The sequence below is a fragment of the Dipteris shenzhenensis genome, chromosome 20, assembly GCF_047967505.1.
Source record: "Dipteris shenzhenensis isolate YYH24624 ecotype China chromosome 20, Dip_SZ_1.0, whole genome shotgun sequence".
Taxonomy (NCBI): Eukaryota; Viridiplantae; Streptophyta; class Polypodiopsida; order Gleicheniales; family Dipteridaceae; genus Dipteris; species Dipteris shenzhenensis.
Window position 1 is genome coordinate 30,666,473 of NC_141615.1, and position 25,717 is coordinate 30,692,189.

The 25,717-nt window shown below is 43.5% G+C and overlaps 1 protein-coding gene across 2 annotated transcripts in view; it reads right to left on the minus strand.

Moving 5' to 3' along the window:
• Positions 1–24,219, minus strand: part of LOC147889526 (uncharacterized) — a 135,537-nt gene extending 111,318 nt beyond the window's left edge. For both annotated transcript variants that reach the window (XM_087391652.1, XM_087391653.1), the window contains exons 1-8: positions 23,983–24,219; positions 23,628–23,900; positions 19,530–19,594; positions 9,802–10,018; positions 9,460–9,510; positions 9,238–9,351; positions 3,555–3,650; positions 3,343–3,414 (exon numbers count right to left, since the gene is read on the minus strand). In XM_087391652.1, the coding sequence (XP_087247778.1) occupies positions 3,343–3,414; positions 3,555–3,650; positions 9,238–9,351; positions 9,460–9,510; positions 9,802–10,018; positions 19,530–19,594; positions 23,628–23,900; positions 23,983–24,219 (1,125 nt within the window). The remainder of the gene's footprint in view (positions 1–3,342; positions 3,415–3,554; positions 3,651–9,237; positions 9,352–9,459; positions 9,511–9,801; positions 10,019–19,529; positions 19,595–23,627; positions 23,901–23,982) is intronic.
• Between the last annotated feature and the right edge of the window lie 1,498 nt (positions 24,220–25,717).

Sequence of the window (25,717 nt, forward strand, 5' to 3'; positions counted from 1 at the left end):
GCTCCAAAGAGCCTGTAAAATGTCGATCAAATTTGACATAGTCTTTTAGTAGTAAAGCTGATATTGTTCAGTAAAGTATATATCTCCTGCAAGCATTGCATCTTGATATAAGCTCTGCTGGTCGCCATTGTACGAAGTTCGTCGAATCTTCTTGCTGCGTTTTCTCTGCGCCTGCTCCGTCTTTGTCTAATTCCTTTCAGGGCAAGCTTCTCCATACCTAGAGCTACCTTGTGCTGAAATCTGAGCAGCAATGGCTGCATATTGAAGGAGAAAACAGAGAAAAACCAGTCGACTTTGTTGAAGAAGGAGAAGGCGACCTGACGCATTTTTTCGCCTCTTCTTCCCAGAGGATCTACTGTGGTATACCAGCTTTCTTTTGCCTCAGAAAGCCCCCTTTCTTTTGCTTTGAAGAGTGTGCTATGAGCCCTCCAAGTTCAGCTCTCTAGTTTTGACAAGCTTTTGAAAATGATGCTACATAAAATGCTACTCTAGCATTTCTGGTCTTTTGAAGTTTTCAATAACTTCACTACAAGTGTTGCTTCAGTTTTGTTTTGACTTGCTAGACCTGGTTTTGATTGGAAAGTGTTTATTTCATCCACTTCTATGAAGCATGTAAAAAGAAGCATCATTGTTTGAAATCTAGTCACTACTATTTGCTACATCAAGTGCTCATATTTTGGAAGTCTTTCAGTTATTTTTGCCTTGTAAGAGAGATAGACACTGCCCAATATCTGGGTTAGACCCTCTCATGGCTACCATATATAATCTTGAGAAGTTCAATGGAAAGGGCTTCCATACATGGCAAATGAAGGTGAAATTTGCATTGATGCGGGAGAACTTATGGGGACTTGTCAAACCTACTCCTACCGCTTCTTCTACGGCCTCCAATGCTGGACAATCTTCAACTCCGACACACCGGCAAGGGATCCAGCAAGAGAAGAAAAAGCATATGGTATAATTGCTTTAGCTTTGGGTGATGATTACATACATCATATCTCTGACTTGGAGTCTCCTTCGGAAGCTTGGCAGAAGCTAGACATGATTTTTGGTGCAAGCTCTCACATCTCTAAACTATCACTTAAAATCTCTTTCTTTGAATTAAAGATGGCAAGTGATACTACTTTAGCTGCTCATGTCAACTATATGCGGAGTCTTATGACTCAATTAGCTTCTATCAACTCTCCTATCACCCCTGATGATGCTATGGCAGTGTTACTTAAGAGTATGCCTGAAAGTTTTGATCACATTGTTAGCACTTTGAAGAATCTTCCCAATCCTAACCTTGAAGGCATTATCTCAGCTCTCCAAGAAGAAGAAAGGCATATGGAGCTAAGGAAAGGCAATGACACTGCTTATGTTATGAAATTCCAGAAGGGCAAGTATACTCCTTGCAATCACTGTGGAAAGACAAATCACCTTTCAAAGGACTGCTTCAAAGTTAATCCATGCAAGCACTGTGGCAAAAACAACCATAGTGAGAAGTTTTGCAGAGCCAAAGCAAAGACAGAAAATGCAAATCTACTTACAGTTAATGAGCCTCCACAAGATGAGGCATCCTTTGAAGATTATGCATTTTAAACACATCTCTATGTATGCTCCAGATCTCTCTTTTTATGTCAAGGTACTCAGCCTGGATAGTCCTCCAAAATGAATGAAATAAACTATTTTGTTTTGTGTTTTGTAAACACCTCTGGTCACCTTATGATGTAGACCATGTGTATGTTTTGTTCCATGGTACCTCCTGCAGACATTGTGTGCATGTACATGCAGGGGAGATAACCATTGGAAGGTCTTTTTGTATCCCTTTCTGTTTACCTTACACCCAAGGGAACCCTTGCTAGCATGAGAACCTAGCCATAGATTTATCCTTGACCACCATGAGATGGCATGAGAAACTATGAGACTAGATGTATCCTTGACATAGCCTGAGGCATTTCCTTGAGGGGGGGTTTGTTGGGATATCTCAAGGTGTATGCCTCAGGCACACCTTATGTTTCTATGTGTGAGTGCTAGAGGCACAGTTAGGTGCCCACAAGCACAGTTAGGTGGTGGAAAAGCCACATAGGATGATTGAGTGAATCTAGGAGCAGATTGAGGAGATGATTGTGGAGCTATGAGGTCATCAGTGATGTCAGTGACCTTGTATGAGGTGCCTACTTAAGGACCTCTCTTTTCTTCATTCCATAAGCAAGTATTCTGATTTTGTGTCCACTCTACTCTTTCCTTTCAGTGTTCCAACACGTTTGTTTCATCCCCCCCTCCCTAGAGAAGGATCCCCCTTTTCTACAACCAACACACCTCTGGCATACCACCTCTTGCTGTGACATAGCTCTGAAGGGCCATGCCATAGCTCCCCTCTCTCTGCAAATCCACCCCTTCCTCATCTATGTCGATTGCTTCAACGACTCATTGCATGAGGCTTTGAGAGATTACAATTCCACATGACCCAAAACTCTGACAGGCTCAAAAACAACGTCCACAAGGATATGCTTATCCATGGACCTAGATAACCTACCCTCAGTTTGGAAAACCAAGGCATCCTCATCTAAGCCTTGTTGAAGCCCTAGGATATTCTCATCCCTAGATGTAGATAACCTGCCCCTAGAGTGAATATCGAAAACCAAGACATCCTTATCTAAACCTTGTCGAAGCCCTATGACCTAAAGTGGGACACCTAACCTCGTGAAATGCCCCAAGTCATATAGTGGTAAGGCTTCCATCTGTGAGAACCCAGTCCAAGGGTAGAGCTGCATCACTTTGCTCAATTCTTCTTTCACTTCCTCTGAGGTGACTTACCAATTGAAGCTTATGATCATTCGGAAGGTTTTTGAAATATGATCCTCAAGTATGAACATTCCACATGACAAGCTGCCTATCAATCTCTTCTTAAGAGGAGGTAGAGATTCTCCAAAGATTAATCGTGAAGCTTCCCCAGCTTTCAAGATGGGCAGCCATAAGAGGGGAGGAAGGAATCATTGTTGGAGATAAGTGCACACTAAGTGTACTATTTCCCTAGTCTACATTAGTCTAGTCTAGTCTAGTCTTTGTGTCTTGAATGTGTGCCATGTGGCACCTCTACAATTATCCCATAAGCACTCTTGCTTTATGTCTTGTACTTTGGCCCATATATTCATGGGTCACATCATTGCAATCTATCTAGCTTGTGTCTTGTCTACACTCTTCTCAAGGTACTTCTTTGTCTTTCAATCTTGTTCTTATTTTACTTTTCTTCAATAAGCTTTTCTGAACAGTACAAACTTTCAACAATCTATTTAAAAACATAGGAGTAAGGTAAAGTTGGCACATGGTACATTTTACAATCAAAATATCTAGACTACTTACCTTTAGGTCCTTCACCTCTTGCTTAAGCCTCCTAATAACAAGGTTTGGGTCTATTTCTTCATTTAAGAGAGCCTGTTTCAATGTCCAACAAAGAACAACCCAAAAAAATTTAGCATTAAATTGACGTTTGCAAAAATGTGTAACTGCAAATCCCTCAAAAGTTTGCTACATGGCATCAATCTCATTTATTATGTATGTATACTATTTAGTACCCTATTAGAAATAGTGGCAACACGCTGGGCAAACCGACAGGTAGAGATCGTTTCTTCCAATTGCTCTTGTGCAATGGAAACAGTTGCGATCATGACCTACAAAAATTTAAATAATTGAGTCAAGGCATTAAAACTTCCTTTCTTGATAAAGAAATATTTCCTTACATAAAATAAACACCTTGGTTGCACAAGAGTCAGGTTGTGGCCCAATTCAAACTAAGGGAAGCAAGAGTAAACCACAAATTCAAACCATGATTATGAAAGAAAGCAACCTATGGAATTCAAAAGCAAATAAATGATAAAGAAGAAACTCCTACCTATGGTGTAAAGATCTAGCCAAACTGGAAGTACTAAGCAAATCATGCCATGTGATTGAAAAAAGGCACAACAAGTCTTGAGAAAATGCTCTTGCCTATCCAAGGCCACTTTCGAGCATCCTAATAGTAGTCCCAAAAGCCATGTAAACTGGAGAAGAAAATATTGCAAATGGACGTAAGATTCTATGTTTGTGTAGCACCTCGAAGACATTGATGCTTCAAGATGGTCCTGTGATAAGATTGCCACTCAGCTCCAGAGCATTGGTATGGACAATTTTCTTGGATAGGGCTGCCCTTGAAGATTCGGTATCTGCATCAAGCCCATGCATGCTTCTGCTCCAAGCACTATAGAGCCGGGCTAGAACGTCTTCTCCAACCAAAGGCACGTGGAGACCTAGAGTTGAATGGGGCCCTCGCCTTGCTTGGGTGGTAGAGGATAAAAGTAGCAGGCCATTTGGACAAGGACTGAACCATTGATTGGGCGTCAAGCCAATCAATTTGGGTCAGGACAAGTCAAGGTGACGCCAATCACTTTGGGTCAAGATGGCACCTATGTTTGTGGGAGGGACGGCCCCTCTGCCAGGTGCAATAGGATCTGATGAGTGGTTTTGGCCTTCTGGAGTAGGGCATTCAGAGAGTGTTGTTGAGGTTGCTTTCTTCTCGTATAGGACAAACATTGGTCATCACCTCCAGCTAGAGACGACGGCATGGACTCCTTCGAGAAAGCGGCATTGGATTGAGCAACAACTGCCCCAAGAGGTCATCTCTAGATTTTGGTCGTGCTTGTGGAGTCGCCGTGGGCCATGGGAGATTACTTGTCTCTCTAGATGGTCGCCCATGGGATCTACCCATCAGCCCCTGGAGCAAATATGCATTGATTGGAGGTGCTACTGCTATGTGGTCCCCAAACAATCCCACACTGTCTATGGAGCTCCCTAAGAGTGCAGAGATTTGGCAGGGGGCCTTCTCGGATCATGACCGCAGAGGATACAACGAGACTTTGGTATAGTTGCCAGCCTGACGGGGGGGGGTCATGCCTTCTCCATTGGCATGGTTATACTAGCATACAAGATCCAAGGTCAAAGGGTATAGGATGCAACTCCCCCTTCCCAAAAGCATCCTGTTTCTTTCCTAGAGAATAGTATTGGGAGACAATGTCGAGCATTATTGCTTGGAACATCTAGGTCGCTTGATGTAGTTTGGTGATGGGAGGCCACCAGGTCCCTTGACAACCACCCTCGTTGCCACTTGGCACAATATTATCTATACCATGTGTGCCATTTACTTTAGCCAATTCATCTCAGCAGCTGAGTGGACTTAGTTCCTCAAACAGCAGATAGAGGACCACCACAATGATGCCACACCATAGTTTTCATCCTCTCCATGGGCTCAGACACTTTGTACTAGTGTTAAGCAAGACACGTTGTCATCTGAGTTGCAGTTCACCCCTAAGAGAACAATGTTTACCCCCAAGAGAATTCATGTCAGTATTATGTCACCATGTCCCAGTTTCTACAGATCATGAAAGAAGCAAATTTGAAAGGCAATGGTACAATTGCAGAATGAAAATATACTACTAATCCAAGAAGCAAAGCAGATGAAAGATAGTTGCAAGAGATGCACCAGAAAATGCTTAAAATGGAGAAGAAAATAGAGAAAGGCTATGCTAAACTAAATAGCATGGAACAGAAAATGCAATAGCATATGCCGGGCAAATTGTGGAGAGAGAGGAGGATCAAAGGCAATCTCTGCAAGGGTCACAGTAATTTGATATCATCAACACTAATTGATATCATCAACACTAATTGATGGTCTAGTCAAGAGCAAAATGGATGAGATAGCTTCTACAATGAAAGAGTAGTAAGAACAGAAGGAAAAAGCACTAAATATCCGGATTGTGGGAATAGAGCAGAGTGACGACAAGGACAGGGAGAAAGTCCTCACTCACGACAAGCCACTAAATGGCAGGAAGCCTTGCGGGCAGGCAAGAAGGCAAATACTTGTGAAGTTGTAGGACACCCAATCATGCCTCAAAGTGCTCAACCACAAACATCAATGTGAAATGCAAAAACACACACAGGAGGAAGAGGGTCTGGTGGGATAACACAATGATATGGGGAAAAAAAGCAAAGGTTGTGAAAGAAAACCCATATAAACAATATATGTGGCTAGAAATAATGGCAAAGAAGAGGAATATCAAATTGACAGCTTGCTATTTTGCCCCCCCACAATCACCCATCTACAAAAGTAACAGCCACATATCTCGAGACGACCCCCTCATGCATTTGGGGGAAGATATAGCCAGGTTCTCTTAAGAAAATGCGATTATTGTTGCAGCGGATTTTAATGCATGAACAGGATCAATGCAAGGCATCATAACCATGGAGGGGAGAGACCCCATATGGATGGAGGAAACGGAAGAGGACAGAGACCAAAGAAGAGGCTTGACAAGGACATCAAAAGGCGCCGGGGATATCACAGATATGAGAAGGCAACTCCTCACACTATGCGAATGTTTTGGGCTAAAAATTTGTAAAGTACATCATATTTTCAAAACATGGAAGGATGCACATGCAAGACCACTTAAGGATCACGTTTAGTTGATTATGTGATCTCACAAACCCACATGCAAGGCATATGATTGAATATATCAAGATTGAGGAGGAATCCCTTGAGTCCGATCACAGGTCAATGTCTACTAGGTATAATGGGGACAAGTAATTCTGTGAAAAAGCAGAAAATTACCACTCCACCCAAGTTAAGAATGGACTACAAAAAGACTCATATTTATAAGCTGGAAATAGAGATGGCAATGACACGAGATCAAATGCATCCTATCACGAAATGAATAAATATATAACAGATATGCTACTGTCTACAGCCCAAAGGTTCTTCACTAAAAGGAAAGGGAGAAGCGCAGGGATGCCATGCAATCGGTATGACCAACATTGTAAGGATGCAAATAGAGCCTGGAAAACAAGTTGGGCTGCATTAATCCAAATGGGGAAACAAGTAAGAATATAGTAAATAGCATAACCAATCATACTACCAAGTTTTGTCCCATTTAGACCTAGAATCCTCACAATTTTAATAGATGTCATCACTATTTAACTCAGTTAATATGCATCGTTGGGCTTCGATCATGTGTATGTGTATAATGGGATGATACTCTATAGAGGACTTATGTGAGTAATATCCATTATGTTGGCAGTGATAAGGAACATTTAAAGGATATTTCTCAAGAGCAAATAGATTGAGAGCTTTGAGGAGCTGAAACAAAACCCCAAAAGTTCTTCTAAAAATTACATGGCATCACGATAAAGATGGTGGCAACAAGGCCTTCCTTGCAAAAGATAAAGGTGGAAAGGGTAGGCCTAGAAAAGGCAAGCCCAAGGATGACAACGACTCTAAAGGATCAAGTTAGAAGACAGTCGAGACAAGAAGAAAAGGAATCAAGACCGAAGGTGTCTCCAATATGACAAGCTAGGCCTTATAGCAAAAGAATGCCGCAAGAAAAAGGCAGACCAAAGGCAGAAGGAAGGCAACAAGCCCAAAGAAGAGTCAAAGTCAGATTCAGCAAACATAGCATATACCATTACTCAACTCACAAAGTGAGTGAGGATAGTGATGGCTGGTAAGTTGACAGTGGTGACTCCAAACACATGTCCAACAAGAAAAATTCATTCAAGGTACCTGAATCTGCACATTCAAATTCACATGTAATCGTTGGAGATAACAGGTAGTGCTTAGCAGAAGGAAACGGAAGCATTCGGTTCACCACATATTCAGGTGAACGAAAGGTACTCACAAATGTTTTTTATGTTCCCAATCTTTGCAAGAATCTTATGTTTATCAGCCACATCACATTGAATAGGATGAAGGGTGAGTTTGATGATGGAAGAGTCCTGAACCGATCAGATCATCATCCTTTACATTCATGACTTAATTGTCATAGATGATAATTTGTGGATGATCCAAGAGTTGAAGGACTCTCGATGCAAGAGTTCGAAATGACAGATTTAGGACTTCTTCACTATTTCATTGGTATAGGAGTCTGAAAAAAGAATGATTACATCTTCATTTGTCAAGAGAGGTAGTGTCAGGAGGTACTGGAGATTTTAGATGGAGGAATGCAAAGAAGCAGCAACCCCAATGGAGGTCGGAACAAAGCTGAGCAACAAGGAGACGTCTCAGTTGGTTGATGCAGCAGTTAATCAAAGAATGGTTGGTAGCTTGCCTAATACCAGGTCAGATATAGCTTTTGCAGTGGGAGTGCTCTTTTAGTTCCCGTCAAAGCCAAGGGAGAATCACATGAAGGCTGGATTCAAGGTTAAAGGCACAACCAGCTATGGGATCAAATATTGCTTCCAAGAGCGAGCCTGGAGGATTATGTTATTCAGATTAGGCTGGAGATAGGGACACATAGCGCAAGACATCAGGTTACTGCTTGCATCAGGTGTCATATCTTCACTAAGCAAGAAGCGACCTCAAGTTGCACTGCCTGCTACAAAGGCAGAATACAGGGCAGCTTGTTTAGCAGCATGCAAGTCTGTCTGGCTCAAATGGATACTGGAGGAGATGGGAGTCCTTCAGGAGGAGGCAGCGGTGATCACGTGCAACAACATGAGTTGAATAGCGATATGTTCGTACAAAGCATATCGAGGTTCAGTAACACTTCATCTGAGAGATGATTCTGGACGAGATCATGGAGCTGATTCACTATCCAACAGAAGATAACATCTCCTACATTTTTACAAAGGCTCTTTCCCAAGTGCAGTTAGAGCATCTCATTAGACGTATGGGCATTGGCTCACAATTGAATCATTGAGAGGGGGTGTTAGAAGTGACACATGTGAGCCTCCATATGAGGACAAGGGGTTAGGGCACACAAGAAGGTAGGATTACCCGGGGCAGGAATTGCGTTCCTATCCATAAGTGTTTGGAGGACTAGCTGCAGCTCAACCTTGAATAGTTTTCCCACATTCTAAGTTCTACTTCTCCTTTGTGCTGTACTTCCTGTGAGGAATATCCGTGAGTGCTTCTATCATGAGAGAGATCAATGAGGATTTGAGATCATTAGGGGTCTGTTCAACAGTCCCCTTCATTCTAACACATTGCCTCATAAACTACTTTGGTCACAACCTAAACTAGGCAACTAGAGCTTCTGGCTTTCCCTACCTGGTTGGTCTAGGTGTTGGACAGCTAGTTAAAAATCATCAATGTAGTTTTGTCACATTAGATCAATTCCAATAATTGATGCAAACATCTATGGTTAACCGACAGAAACAGCCACCTATTGCAAATATAGCAGGGAGTATAAATAGCAGGATCTGGACAGATATTAAACCGATAAATAAAAATATTACCGTTTGGCAATTCCCACCCAGGGAATCACGAAGAACGGAGGTCATAGTGGAATTCCGGTAAGGTATGTGTTGACGGAATTTTCCTTGATTTTGCTCCTGAAGTGCAATTATAACCTGAAAAGTAAACGAAAATCGACTCTAGATATTGAGTAAATAGGCAATAGGAGAACTAACTTCCAGTGGACTAAAGGTTACCCCATGAGAAATTGTGGAATACATCACCTGCTCCAGAAAATGCAACGATAAGTTAATGTATTTCGCCTCCCTCAGGATCTGCATCCATGAAAAATACAAGGTTAAGAATCTGTCGACTGGTTTGGTGAAATGCAGACTTAGATCAACATGAGATTACTAAATGTATGCCCAAATGTTATTTTTCCCTAAATAAGGATAAATCACTTGGAAGAAAAGTTGGAAACACTCCTAAGGGACTACTATTTGGAAGTTACTCATAACTCAATTGAGCGCAACATATTGGGACCCAAAGCCTGCAGCAGCTAATGCTTGTAGAGGGGAAATTATTAAACAGCTTATACTTTCAGGAAAAGATTGAGACTAGATCACCTGGCCATCCACACCAGTCTTGCTCACACGCTCCGATCCAGCAAGGTCTACCAAATGTAATTTAGACCTACGAACAGTGTCTTCACCTGCTTTCCGAGCTTCAATGCTTGCGGTAAATATACAATGGGATCTACTACTAGCCATATTCATTGGTGTAGAACTGATCATGCGGTTTGTGTCACCCACAAATAGCAAATTCAAGGCCTCTTCTTCATTCCTGCAATAGAATACTTTTGTAGGATCAAATTCCTACCTGTCAAAATTTGAAATAGCTAGACGTTATTTGCCCACTTAGGGTGTTTTGATTCTCATGCCTGGTATGATGTATTTCTACCATGAGCTTTGCTCCTGTAGTGTTTTTAATACTTAATAGAAGTCTTTTTCATTGGGAAAAAAAGAGAAATAGCTAAACATGCTTTATCGACACACATATACACAAAGATTCAAGGGGTAAGAAACTGGGCATATTTAAGGTTGCATCAACACATGAAACTCTAAGCAGAAAGCTGAGATGATTTTCATAAGCTGCAAGCTCAGATATGGATTTCCAAAACAATTAACAAGCTTCACTTTTGGGCCTTACATCTGTTTGACCTCCATCTTCCATCTTAACCATACACACAGTTATATGCATTGATTTTAAGCTTCATTATTTTAACCAAATTGAAATAAATAGCATTACGTGTCGATGCTGAATCAAATTCACCCATCTATTCATTTTCGTTTATTCCTTCTCATAAAAGGCCAAACACCTACTGCTGCGAGGTTTGAAAGGATGTTGTCAGGCTCATCTTCTACCTTCCTCCTAACAGACACAACATCACAATAAAATCTTACCTGTATAAAGATTCCTTACGAGGCTCTTGGCTAGCAACCTCCTTTATAGAGAAAGAAATAACAATTTAATTGAAACTACCCCAACTTTAGTTATCCTTATAGTTGCTTTCACCCCTCTTCTTCTTTAGTAAAACTCAGCCCATACGGTGGTCGGTTTATAACTTCTGTCCCAAGAATAAGTTCAATCTTAAATTGAACATTTCACTATGGAGGTAGGCTCTAAAGGAATTCATCCCTAAATTGATCAGAAAATTCACCAAAAATCTGACCTGATAATGTGGCCATCTCCCTACCTTGGGTACCCATTGTGTTGGTTGGTGCATTTCTAAAATGGTTCTATTGACATGATACAAAGGTACAAATATCATACCATAAGATTATACAAGCTTCCACACACGAGATCAGAGGACTCCAATGAAGATCCTTTATACCTTGAATAATATATGACACCATTTCTATGAGTTTGTAGATGTGCTTGTGCATGGGCCAGCTTAGTAAATTCAAAGTCTGGCTTTTGTGCAGTGTTAAATCTAGAGTTTACATTGTCACTTTGGTCCCACACACCTGTTTGCTTCCCATCTTCTATTTTAACCATTCGCTAGAAGGAAGAGAAGAAGATGGCGAAGGAGATCAGTCATTCCCCCAAACAAAAAGAACCCCTTGTCGAGATAAGGGAACCCCAAGCCCTGTTGCAAAACTAAATGATCGAAGGGAGAACGACTAAGAGAGCAACGACGAGAAAGAACACATTCCAGTACCGCAAAATCAAATCAACACAGCCATGGGGAGAAATTCCAGGAACTATACTCGCTCCACACTGTGCAAATTTCTTCCCAAATCCCTCAATCAACAAATGACATGCAAAAGTAGAGCCATTAATCATAAGGGTGGAAGTGACCCAATTGGCAATTTACCCATGATTGACATGAAATCACTGTTGGAAAAGATGGCAACAACCACCATTGTCACTTGGGGATGCATTGGGTGCGAGGGTCCCAACTCCCGCCCCATAGCCACGCAGTGACAACCCCCCATCCTAGAAAGAGCCTGCGGGATGAAAGGGAGGGGTTCCTCCCTTTGTTTATATCCAAGGTCCACAACTATGCACAATTGCCTCAAGGCCCTCTGCCACATGTCACTACGTGAGCCAATGACACTCCATGCCCCCTATTTTCCATATTTCTCACGTAGTTCCAAGGTCCCACAAGGGGTGTTAGGACCACACAAAGGCCCCTCAAAAGGCTCACATTCCAACACCCCCCCATGGTCCTAACACCACAAGCAAACAATAACTTGAACAACCAAGGCACCAACCAATGCTGAAACCAACAAAGGACTAGATCAGCCAATCAACACTAACCATACTTCACCAGGGCCATGCCAGTCAATCAAGTACCACACATGATAGGTCGTAGCCAATAGTCAAATGCTATTTCAAGTTGCCACAAATACCCCAAACATGCACTGCAAAGAGAGCATGCACACGCGGGCAGCCACCTCCCGTAAAATACCTATTTAGGTCACATAGCACCCAGTTATCAATACACAATAGACCGCTTGATCACAGCATACATGTGGGTTGTCACATCCCATGCGCATGCACAGTCTTCAATTTCTTTAGCTGTTAGCGACCGCCTCAAATAGGCAACTCCCAACCATATATGTGCCATGCGACGTACACGTATCACCACAGTTGTACAGGGTTGTGCCCTGCTCTAATACATGTTGGAAAATGTGGCAACAACTGCCACGTGTTGCCTAGAGATGCATTGCATGCAAGGGTCCTAATTCTTGCGCCATAGCCACACAGTGCCTCCCCTACATCCCAAAAGAGCTAGCGGGATGAAGAGAAGGGGTTGCCCTTCTTTTATATCCAAGGTCCACAACTATGCACAATCGCCTATGGGATTAATCCCCCAAGTCCCTCTGCCATGTGTCACTGCACGACCGAGGCTCCAAGCCCCCTATTTTCAATCCTTCTCATGTAGTAGGTTACAAGGTGCCACGAGAGGGGTTAGGACCACACAAAGGCCCCTGAAAGGACCACATTCCAACAATCACACAATGAAGGGATTGCTCATTGATCGAGGCTCCAAAAGTAAACATCATCTCTGAGCACATCCAAAAGTGGCTCAAGTGAAGGGAGTGCTCATTGATGGAAGGAAGAGAAAACGATGGTGAAGGAGATCAATCATGCCCTCAAGCAAAAAGAACCCTTTGTAGAGAGAAGGAACCACCAAGCCCTTAGGCAACAAAAGGAAGTACAGAGGAGCTAGCATGCAACCAGGGGATCGAAGGCGAGAACGAGCAAAGAGCGAAGACAAGGAAGAAGGCATTCCGGTGGTGCAAAATCTAGGTGACGATTTCCATTCGGCAACTACTAGAACTCACTCCCAACTACGCAAAGTCCTTCCAAAATCCCTGAATCAACAAATGACGTGCAGAAGTAGAGCAATTCATCATAAGAGTGGAAGTGACGAAAATAGCGCATCCATGATCAACGTCGAAATTTGAAATCACACCGTGAAGGGAGTGCTCATTGATGGAGGCTCCAAAGGTAAACGAGGACGTCCAATAGCAAGTTGAAAAACTTCAAGCCATCTTCTTTAAAAATTATCAAAGGTTGGTGATGCCAAAGGGTATGCTCATCGAATAAGGAGCATACTACACGGTCACGTTCATCGTGGATGGAAAAGGAGCAAGATTACCCAGTGCCATTGGGAAGACCATGTTGAAGGGAGCCAAGGTATTGCATGATTGGGAAGGTGACATGGTCACCATTGCACACAATGAGCAAGACGTGTGAATTTTATGTCATTCAAGCCAAATATGTCTCGGGGCTGTAAAATCAAGACTGACACCTCCAGAGCAAGCTGGTATTTGTCCAGAATTTCTAAGTAGTTCCACGGTCCTCGCCTCAAAAACTCTCTGGGAAGAGGATGACCGGGGCGAGGCTTAGGACCTGGACGCTGAGAAAAGGGCCCTGATGACCCTGACTGTGAGGAGGTAGAGCCAGGGCTGGGCCGCATCGAAGAGTGCTCAGGCACCCCCTTGCCCGTAGGCTGAGACGAGGAAGGGCAGGAGGCTGCTGTAAGGGGGCGGGGGGGCGAGAAGCTGAGGCGGGGAGGAGGTGAGAGTAACAATAGCTGGGGGGAGGAGGGGCAGGATCAGGGGGGGCGACCTCAGGAGGAGGGGGCAGGGGAGGCGGAGGGACCTCTGGAGCCGATTTTGCTAGGGCTCCAGACTCCCGTTGAACGGGAACCTGGGTACTCTGCTTTGCTGTCACCTGCGGGTCCGAGGGGAGATTGAAAAAGGTCTCCTCCTCCTCCATCTGTGTCTGGCCCAGGGACTCCACTGGCACCTTCCCCTTGCCCTTCCCTGTGTCCTGGGAAGAAGAAGTCTGCGCCTTCTTGCGCTCTTTTAGTCTGGCTCTCCTTCTTTTGTTTTTTTGAGCTGATTTGGAAGGCTTCTTTTTCTCCACCTTGGTCCAAGTCCCTTGGGAGGGCTCGACCCAAGGCGTCTAAGTCTGCTACTGCCTCGGCTGCTGCTGGGACCTCGCCGATGGACGGCGTTGAGCCTCCCTATGCTCCTGTCTCTGGTGAGGGGCCCTGCCCACCAAACAGTTCCATCTATCTACACCAAAGACACTGCCCGAGCAAGCCAGAGATCTCCACATGCTGTCTGAACTCGCCGCCTCCATCTAAGGTCTCCAAGAGGATCTCCTCTGGGAGGGACTCTAGATGCTCTGCGATAACCTGGAGGCAGGGGACCCTGTCGTCTGCCACTCTACTGAAGCCGTTGTCTGCGACGGAGATGCTAGAACTGTGCCAAAACAATTCCCTATGGAAGGAAGAATAGATCTGTACTCCTTCAGAAGCCCCGAAAAGCAGAGCGTCACTGGGAATCGTGGCACGTGATGAGTCGAATCCATGTCCTCGACTATGAAGCCATGGTACCAAGGAAGGAGATAGACGACATGAGGACCTAGTAGGATAGGGCTCTGCTCGACAAGGGAGGCCGTGGTGTCGGGGGAGTTCAGTTGCATGAGGAAGACTCCTCTCCCATAGATCGTGACCTCCTGGATGTGGTCAGCCCCTAGGGCTAAGCTCACCTGAAGCCAATCCCCGACCTGTTTCCTTGACGGGGTGAGCCCAACAATGAGACCCACCAGGGCCTTGTCTTGCAAAGCCTCACTTCACACTTGACTTGCTGCTTGTCTTCCGGAGAGAGCATAATCTTAACAACAGTGGGGGTCGAAGGTGCTTCCATGTGAGCCCTTCTTGCCAGACCAAGGGTCGCTGTCAAGGTCAGTTCTCCCGAGAAACAAACACGAAGAGCTGCGCTGCCTTGCAGCCAACTCATGGGGAGCGACAGCCCAATATTTGGAAGCATTATAAGTGTTGTGCAAAGGATGTTACTCCAGATGCACTTCTAGATGCTATTCCCAGCGGCACAGCTGAGAATTCAGTTCCTAGATGGGCTAGGTTGACACTTGCAAATGCTAAAGATCAGCCTATATTGGGGAGAACCAGGACCAGCACTCAAAATGCTAACTACTAGGTGAATTTTGCTCTCATGACCCAAGTGATGGAAGCTGAAATTAAGCCTCAGCGCTTTGAGGATGCTTAGGGCAATCTGGCGTGGCAGAAAGCCATGGAAGTTGAGATTAGATCCATTCAAAAGAATGCTACATGGGACTTGGTTGATGCGCCCATTGGCAAGAATGTGGTTGGCACAAAATGGATCTACAAAATAAAGTATCATGCAAATGGTACAGTTGAGAAGTACAAAGCCCGTTTAGTTGCCAAGGGGTATGCACAAGAAGAGGGGATAGATTATGAGAAGACTTTTGCTCCGGTGGCCAAGATGACTACCATTCACTTTGTCATCTCTCTTGCTGCATTTTATGGTTGGTCTGTGTACTAGATGGATGTCAAGACCGCCTTCCTCAATGGGGATCTCAATCAGCCCAAGGGTTTTGTTGTACAGGGACAAGAGCACAAGGTATGCAAGCTCACGAAAGCCTAGCAAGCACCTCGGATGCGTCAATTTTACGAGCAAAAACCTATGAGCAGGTTTATCCGAGCGTGTTTTTCAAGAGATTTTTAAAAATGTTTTTCTTTAAAAAACATGGTTTTTACACTTTTATTTTCACTAGAACTAGATCCCTTTATCATAAAAATATACAGACTAGTCACTCATTCATTTTTACACAACATAATTTTCTTATTTAGAGACATCCCTTTGTACCCCTGTTATTACCTTAAAAAAGTGTTGATTCCTTTAAGAAATATTCCTCATAATCACTCTCAATGTAATAATACTATGCATATATAATTACTTATTAACACATTTATATCATATGGCAATATCTTTTTAGTGTTTTTATAGCATATTTATGGACATGTTTCTAAAGAAGTTTAAATTACTATAAATAAGTATTAACTTGGGCTTATATATCACTCTCATAAAATACATGTAACATTTAATACTATATATGAAAGATTTTCCAAAATATAACTCCATAGATGTGCTCAAATGGGGTGTTCCGATCAATTTGAGTGGTTGAAAGTTATGTCACTTTTAAAAGTGCTGTCCAAGGTAGTTTCGCCAGCGAAACTACCTTGGGAGACTTGCTTCAAAGGGGTTTCGCTGGCGAAACTACCTGGATGGCTTGCTTCAATGAGTTTTCTTTGAAGAAACTCTTTCATGAAGATAGGTTGAGAGAGTGTTTTCAATGTCACCCCCTATTAAGTAAAAGTTGTAAGAAGGATCATAAGGGAATTTTCATAGAGAAGTCTACTCTACATGTGGGTTTCTTCAAAAGCCATCCCATTATGCTCTCACCATTCCTACAGATTCACCTAAAGATTTTTGTATAAAATAGGCATAATACTTTGCATATTTCTAAGTGAAACTATGTTTTCTTCTGATCGATTTTTGCCATATTTATGCATAGTTGGAAGCTTTTTTTTTCCTTCGCTCGGACGCTCGGAAGATTTCGCTCAGAAAATGCTCGTCCCCCAAGCACCTCGTGCATAGTATCATAAGATACATCAATTCTTGTTGTCCCAGGGCCACTCACACAAAGCCAAATTTATATGTTCTGCAACAGAAATCAGATCTGGTCTTGTATGACAGATCTGGGCCTCTTACACTATTGTCTTGGCATTGAATTTTGGCAAACCCAAGGGGGGATTTCTATGTCACAAACCAAATATGCCAAGGGGTTGTTACATAAGTTTAAGATGGAGAATAGTAAGCCTCTGGCCACTCCATTGGAAAAAGGACCCAAGCTGAGTAAGCAAGATGAGGCTGAAATGTTCAATGGTACTGTGTACAGGTAGCTGGTTGGTAGTTTGATTTACTAATGCTCTACGCAGCCAGACATTGCCTATGCCATAGGGCTTCTATCTCATTTCATGCATTGTCCCACAAGTCACGCATTGAAACGCAGCGAAGAGGGTACTCCATTATGTACATCTACTTCCAGCTACTGCTTCTCATTGGGCTCAGCATGTATCTCATTTTAGTAAGAAGCAAGACCAAGTGTCTCTCTCCAATAGTGAAGCAGAGTACAAAGCTGCGAATTCAGCCACTATGGAATGTATGTGGTTGAGGAAGCTTTTGCATGACTTGCATCATGCTTAGAATGGTGATGCAACTCAAATATTATGTGATAGCCAGAGTTGCATTGCTATTGGAAACAATCCTGTATTTCATGCTCACATGAAACACATTGAGAATCAATATCATTATGTGCGGGATTGTATTACAGATGGCTTCATTGACCTCACATATTGTTCTACTGAGGACAATGTGGCTGATATCTTCACTAAAAGCCTGTCACTGCCTGTTTTCACACGACATCGACATGGCTTGGGGATATGAGACATACAAACAATGTCAAGGGAGGTTGTAAAATGACATTGTTTTCTTTTGTACTCCCATAGGTTGCTATATCCACATGTGGATGAATTTGTGCAACCATGGTACTTTAGGTACTTCAGGTACTACTGAGACTAGACTCCAGAGGACTTCAGCCATATCATCGAGGAGGGATTTGTAGAGATATCTACAAAGATATGGTGTTGTAGGCCATAAGTCAACTATACGGTTGACCAATATTTGGGTACTATATATACCAAGTACTTGTATTGTTTCATTTGAACATTTCAGTTGGAGTTCAATTGTGTTCACTTCTTGTTCTCTTGTGTTCACAACTCTTCTCCATTCTTGTTCCTACACTCTCCTGATCTACCCCGTCCTATTGCGCCCTTTGCTGGCACCCTATTGCGCCCACACATGTGCGCCTCAGTTCCGTACTACTACTGACGTCATCCGTGACCTGCTCCAGCAAGAGAGTCTTGCATGGATCTGCTCCTGACATCCAGGTTCTTTTCTTTGGCTTGCTTTGAACAGTGCTGCCCACATGACAACCTTGCTGCTATCCATGTGGTAACCACTTCTCTCTTTTCACCCCCCCCCCCAATGCTCTCCTCCTATGGGGGCTTACAGACGGGAAGGTGACCTTTCCAACACCCCCTCTCACCGCAACATCTCGGCCCAATGCCAACACGTCATTGCCGATGCTCCAGTAACTCCCTAGTCGTAATCCTTTGGGACATTTTGATGTCGAAATCTTTTCCTGGCTTTTCATCCAATGGCTTCTGCTCCACCGGGTCCGCTTCCGCTTCCACACACCATCTTGGTACACAAGTCCATCTCTCGTAGCACCTCCTGGCACCACCACCTTTAGTCACGTTCCCACCTTCGAACGAGCAATCCATACACCACGATCTTCCGGTTGTCCCCCTCATAATGAATGAACAACCTAAAGTTTTCCAGGCACCATGCTCTAAGGGTTTTTTTCAACCCATCCTTCCTTTGGCAAGGTTCGCAACAAAAGAATATCTCCAGATAACCTGGACCACGAACTCTCACTGAGCTCTCAAGCAGGTACTCTTATGGCTTCAATACACCTTGTCCATCACCTTCTAGCAATCTGTGTCTCAGATTTGAAAAAGCACCCACACTTCCCCTTCTGCCTTCGAAGAAGGCCCATTTCTTCCAATCTCGAATAACCTGAGACATATGAAGAGCAGATTCTCTCCACAACATGCTATAAAGGCTCGAATTAAGAACATCAAGTACATACCAGATCATCGTACTGCCTGTGTGCTTGCTTTGAAAGCAAACCATGCACATCATCGAAGCACATACCAATAGCCTGTTCAATCCTGTACTGTCCCCTTCCGAATTACTGCAACTATCTGAACATGAAACCCTAGGGCACTCCATGCAATCCACCCTCCTGTTAGTATCAACAACCACGCACCTGGAAGATTCCAAGCACTCCATGCCGTCCTTCACCTTCACAAAGGTCTCTGACTCCCCATCAACCCACATCTCAATGTCAGACATCATTACTGTGGTTTCTAGGGTGGCATATCGTACCTCAGTATCACATGGAGATGTCACCAAGAACAGTTCTTTGATTACCACATTAGCTTTGGCTTTTGTGTCACCCTCTAAATCTGAGTCGGACTTTTTCTTGTTTTCTGATCAACCAATAGAGGGTACGCACAGCAGAAGACTGATAGAATAGGCCAGGAGCTCACACAGTGTATGTGGGGAGTGGAATAACGAGCTTATTGAACTTATGTGCATCAAATAGATGTGCACATATAAGAAACCATTGTATATGTAGGTATGCACTAAATATTATGTGTTTGTTTAGATATATGGATGTATGTGTATCTCAGATGAAGCTTTTCTCCAAACTATCACATGTTTCTCTCCATTTGAAGTTAATAAAATACATACAAGCAATTGTCTTCCCACTTAAAAACAAACAATAAAGAAGAGAATAATGAGAAAAACTCACCTACGTTGCAAGGTGTGAAGACAAATTGCGTAGATGTATAACATTTTCATCATCTTCGAGTAAAATAACCTGGTCATGGACAGAAACCTTTGATTAATATCATATGCTGTATAAATTAAACCATTGCACTAGAATGCATTTTGGTATTCAAAATCAAACCAAAATCTGAGGTGTCTTAAAGATATCACTAAGATGAAGATATCAATAAATGCCTTGGACTATGTCACAAATAGTTAGGAAATTGGCAGTGCAACATATTTTTAAACTTGTACGAGGTGTAACCACTTGCTAAGCAAAATCTACAAGCTTACATCTACTCCAGCTTGATTGGACATCTTCTTTAGTGTCTTTGGAAAAGCCTGAGCCAAAACCTTGGGAACTTCCTTTTTCTCAGTAATTCTTCTCCGAGTTGGAAGAGTACCACAAGGAATCTTTCTCAATAGAGCATAGTGTACCCCTGATCTATAGGATGGGAAGTGTAGGCAGAGCTGCATCAAGAAAACAGTTGCCAGTTGTGGAATGTCGAGGCGCCCATCTCCGGCCCATGCCAAAACAATGCTATTTTGGTACTATTGGTTTTCGCCTCCTCTCCTTTGAGCCTTCTCTCAGCTATACCCTCCTCTCAAACCCTCCGAAATCCTCTAGCCTCTACCCTCTGGGCTCTCAAGCAGGTTTTTCTCATCAGCCCTGCTCTCAGTCCTCTCCTCTCAAATCCCTGCTCTCAGCCCGCTCCTCTCAGACCCTCTTCCGTCCTCTCACAACTGAACCCCCTCCTCTCAGCTGAGACTCCCTCAAGGCTCAACTCCTCCTCTCAAATCCTCCTTCCCCCTTCTCTTCTACATATCTCTCCCGAGTTCCTCTCCCCCTTGCTTTGCCTGCCAGCAAATTTTTCAGACCCAAAATTCCCTTTTGCTACATTTTTGCAGCTCCCTACCCGTCTCTCTTTTATCCTCTCTTTCAATGGCTCCATTGAGACTGGCCATAAGTCTCCTTGGTGGTTGGAGGTTAATTCCCTTGCCAAGTATGACAAGCTGCATGGAGGAGCATGCAATTGAAACTGCAGCTTTTGTAAAGCAAACAAAAGTTGAGGCACAGACTAAGTATGGGATGATTTATTGGGAGTTTATTGGGAGTGAGGTGGCAAAGCATCTCTTCGCTTAGTTGAGCCATGCTCACCCTTTAAAGCTGTGCATGCCTCTGTGGACTCTTCTTGGGAGATATTGACGAGTATTGCACCGTGGTTTGGAGAGCCAGATGGACAGAGGTATTGTATGGATCCCAGGTTCACTTTTCTCACACTTTGGCCAATATATGGACAGACACTATACATACACAGATGACCATCTGGGGGAGCATGCAGGGGTCCTCTCAGCCAACTTCTACTAGGAGAGCTACATTTTTTAGAGAATGGAGGGGCTCCTCTTCTTCTTTGAGACTTCTACAAGGTTGAGATGGCACTTTCAGCCTCAACCTTGGTTGTTTTCTACCTCTTTCTGAGGAGTGTTTTTTTTTCTCACGCACTGCATGATATATTTCCACTTTGAGCTTGCTGTCGCAGGTTTTGTCCATACTTCATAGAACCCTTTTTTTTTTTTTTGGGGGTGGGGGGGGGGGGGGGGGGGGGGGGAGGGGGGGATCTCTCCGCTTACCCTTTGGTGCCACCAAAGGCAATTGCAAAGAGGCTGTACAATATTGGAGCACAACCTATGCTTCTTGATCCTCGAGGTTGAGCATCACCAACCCCAAGTGCAGCAAGTTCTTCCATGTGCGGTAGCACACTTCCTTCTGTTTTTGGATCTGTTACTGTCTCATCGTTTGCGAATAGAGCTTTATCTACACATACAGGTGGAACTACCAATTCGCCATCCCCGAGAGCCATACAAACAAGCTAGCCTTGTGGCCTCATGGCATCTTGGGAGGAGGAAACCGGGTAGATGCAGCAATGGGCCGTTTCTTTTATAGAGTAACTGTACCCACGATAGAAGCCCGCAATCCTTCATTGATATGGCGAAGGAGATTGTAGTCTTCGGACAATCACCACAATTTTCAAGACACAAAAATCCACCGCTTTGAGTCCCAAAACATACTCTAGAGGGGCTAGCTTTTTTCATTAAGGCTATTGATAATTCAAAGGAGGGAAAGTCAACCTAGAGGTTGGAATAGCATATGGATGGAGGCCATTGAGTAGGTGGGTGCAACGATGTTATTCAATTAGTTTCCAATGGTGAGAACTCCAATAGGGCAGCAAGGACAATTCTTGAGGATAAGTACTCTCCCATTACTCACTCTCTACATAGCACATGGGCTGAATAATCTCTTCAAAGATATTGGTAAGTTGGATTGGGTGGAGCTTTCCATTGATACAGGAAACCATGTTGTTACTTTCATCACTTAGCACCACTATATTTTGGTAAGTTTTCACAAGCTATCCTCAAAGAATCCCTTGGAAGTATTCTCACACACGCTAAGCAAATTTTATCATGTTGAAGTGGCTCTTTAAGGTGAAAACTTATTTGGGAAAGCTTGTTGTTTCTTCTTAGTGGGATGCATGGTGTGAATTTGTGACTGTAACTCTGCAAGTGCTCAGACACTTGACATCTTTTGGGATGATGTTGGCCTATTGCTTCAGCTCACAATGCTATTCTCGTTATGTTGAGGGTTCTTGAGGGGGATGACCCTTGTGTTGGAAAATGTATGAAGCATTGGATAGGATAATTGAGACAATTTAAAGTTTGGATGCTTTGTATGGTTGGAGGAAGGAGTCGTCGAGGGCACGGGGCACTCGCAACCTCTCGATGAATAGGATGATGGTTGGATAGGATGATCAAGACAATTCAAAATTTGGATGCCTTGAAGGAGCAATTGAAGACACTTGCAACCTCTCGGTGGACAGAATATCATTCATCTTTGATAGCTGCAGCATTTGATTTGGATCCAAAATTTCAAGGGAAATGGCAAGATACACATATAGAGGTGGATCAATAATGGGATATAACATTGACATGACTTATCTTAAACGCAGATGATAAAAGGAGAGTGCTGGAGGCAAAGAAAAGGGTCGTCTGGTTTGGAAGATGGAAAAATGACAAGTTTAAGCTTTCCTCCTTTATTGGTGGGAGGATTATGGGGCAGACACTCTGTTGTTGTAGAGATTGCCCGTTTGCATACTAAGCTAGGGAGCTGTGCTAGGGTGGCAGCTCTTCGCTCACTGTGAGCACTTCTGGAGCAATTTTGAAAACAAAAAGAGGAACAAGCTTAGTGTTCATAAGGCAAATGACCTTGTATTTGTTAATGCAAACTTGCATTTGCACTCGTGAACCATATATTGGATTTCGACCTCACGAGAATTATGACAATGATGCAACAGAGGCTCCTGAGCATGACGAACATGATGAGGCCCTGGACCACCACAATGAGGCTCAAGAGAGGTGGAGGGGGGAGCCTCTATCACGTTCTCAACTCTCTCTCTCTCTCTCTCTCTCTCTCTCTCTCCATATAGCATGCATGTACTTGGACATTTTTGCCTATTTTGTATTCAAGGCTAAAGGCCCGAGGCTGCAAGCATGGACGCCTTTTCTTTTGTTTTGCATCATTGCAAACATTTGTCATCAATGTAAAATTCAACTTTTTGTGAGTTTTTGTGTGCTTCTACTCCTAAATATGTATATTTGTTGCTTTTTAAAACTAAGATGAATAATTTTTAACTTTACAATGATGGCTGAATTCCAGCTGGTTTTCTGCCAAATATATCCGGGTTAGAAAATGTCCATCATTGTAAGCATAGAGCAGACCGACCATTAGATCTTCAACAATGAAGCCACCCCTTGAAGCCAGCAATAGGAAAGCATCGGACAAAGCTAAGGCTTTTGCAACTGTGTATCCTTTCACTAAAACCCGTTATAAAAATTGTGGGATTGTGTTTATGGTGCCCTCGATTTGAACTCATCCGCATCGGGATCTATGATGTATGCCAAACATTGCATTCAAAAGAATCCTGATCCTGCTAGCTTGTCATGTCACCTAGCATAGAGTCAACTTCACCGATATTGAATTGTGAATACTATTATTTCCGAGCATCAAATCACTTTACAGGTGAAAGTACCTTGGGTAGATCCTCTAAAGCCTTTGTCTCATGCTCTGGATTTAGCAAGTCGATACCGGTCTCATTGTAAATTTCAAGATACGAGAAGTGGATCGTGTATGTATAGTCGCTTCGCTTCGCTAACTCGCTATAGATAAGGGAAAGTGCTCTGGGTATGATGCCCCTGTCCACGTATCGCTCTGCACCGCCGGTGATGGTGAAAGTCTTTCCTGATCCCGTCTGTCCATACGCGAAGATGGTTCCATTATAACCATCCAGAGCTCCCAATACAACCTGCGCAATGGTGTAACTTTCCATAAGGCCCATAGAACTAAAAAATTGAGCTGCATAGTCTTAGGGACAAATGGTAATGAACCTTTCGGCCAACTTTCTCGAAGACTTCGTCTTGCTCGACATTGGTGTCAAAGATGCCAGTGAAAAAAAAGTCGTAGCGCTCCTTTTGATGGTTGGCCATCCCCGCAGCAATTTCCCGTGGAACATACCACTGCACTCGACCCTCATCATGATCCACCTCGTAAGTGGCAGCCCCGCTTGTGATCGGGCGCATGCGCAGGTAGATTTCTATGTTAGAGGTCTCTTTCTCGGTTCCCATGAAAGCCCTTGTGTTGACGGCGAATACGTTTTCCAAAGGTGGAATGTGCTCTTAGGCGTAAGTCGTTCCTCGAAACTAAGTGTGCGCTTTGCCGTTTCCGTTAGTGAAATCCCATATCCGGGCACTGGGACAACGCGGCGGTTAACTTAGTTGTAAGGCTTGCCACCCAAGTCTTGCTTTGTTTGACTTCGTCAGAATGCGGTCTTGAGTGTTGCCAGAGCTTATCATTTGATGGTTGCAAACGATGCAGCTGATGGAGAGGAGGAGACAGATAGAAAGGATCGCATGGGCGATGCTCTAAGCTATCGCAATCTCCATCGCCATCAGCATTTCTTGCAAGCCTTTGACGCTGAGTGTCAAATTTCAATGCATCTCAATGGGTAGTAGCTGAATGTCATTCTTGAAGATCTTGGAGTAAAATTCTGAAGATCCTTGGCTTTGGTGTAAAAGACTAAATATATGTTGTTGAATACTAGGACTACATGATAGTTGCGTGTGCAAGGATCATGAAGCACACACCAAGAAAATTTTTGGCTCTCTAAGGGTCCTAAGGGATGGATAGATTAGTTTTTCCCCATCCCACTTCTTTGAGTTCATTTGGTCAACTTGACCTCTTTAGGTTTTGGTTTAATGGTTGTTTAAGGCTTTCTAATCGGCTCTTAATGTGTTTTTAGGGTCAAGTTTTCTTTGGTTAGAAATGTTTTACACAATGATATACATGACTAATAGTTCATCCAGCAATTCCCTTTCATGATGTCACACCAAATGTCTTGAACAATAAAAAAGTCATTGTTGTCTATGTGCTAACATGGACTTAGGTAGAACAGAATGGGTGTGTAGAGTAGCGGCAAAGCTCCGCTGTACCTGCATAAGGCAGAAATAATCCCTCTTAGAAGATCCAACTTGCATGTTCTACATGCAAGTTCTACATACGACTTCTACATGCGACTCTATATGCAAGATCTACATGCGACTTCTACATGCAAGTTCTACATATGACTTCTACATGCGACTCTACATGCAAGTTCTACATGCGACTTCTACATGCAAGTTCTACATATGACTTTTACATGCGAGTTCTACATGCGACTTCTACATGCAACTCTACATGCGAGTTCTACATGCAAGTTCTACATGTAGAGAGAGAATGTGTTACAATTCCTACATGCAGAGAGAGAAGCTCTCCAACTTGTATAAATACCCCATAATGGAATGAAGCCCACACTCTTTGGGGCATTGTGTTTAAGTTCTACTTTGGCATTCCAAGCAATTGTCTCAATTGTCCATGCTTCCTTGCACTCCACGACCAAAGCATGTCCTAACCTTGCAACTCCTCCTCCCCTCTTCTCCAACCTTGCAATCCATCCTCTCCCTCTCCTCCTCCCTCCTCCTCCCTCCCTCCTCCTCCTCCTCCTCCTCCCTCCTCCTCCTCTCCCTCTCCTCCTCCCTCTCCCTCCTCTCCTCCTCTTCCCTCCTGTCTCTTCTTTCCCCCATGCTC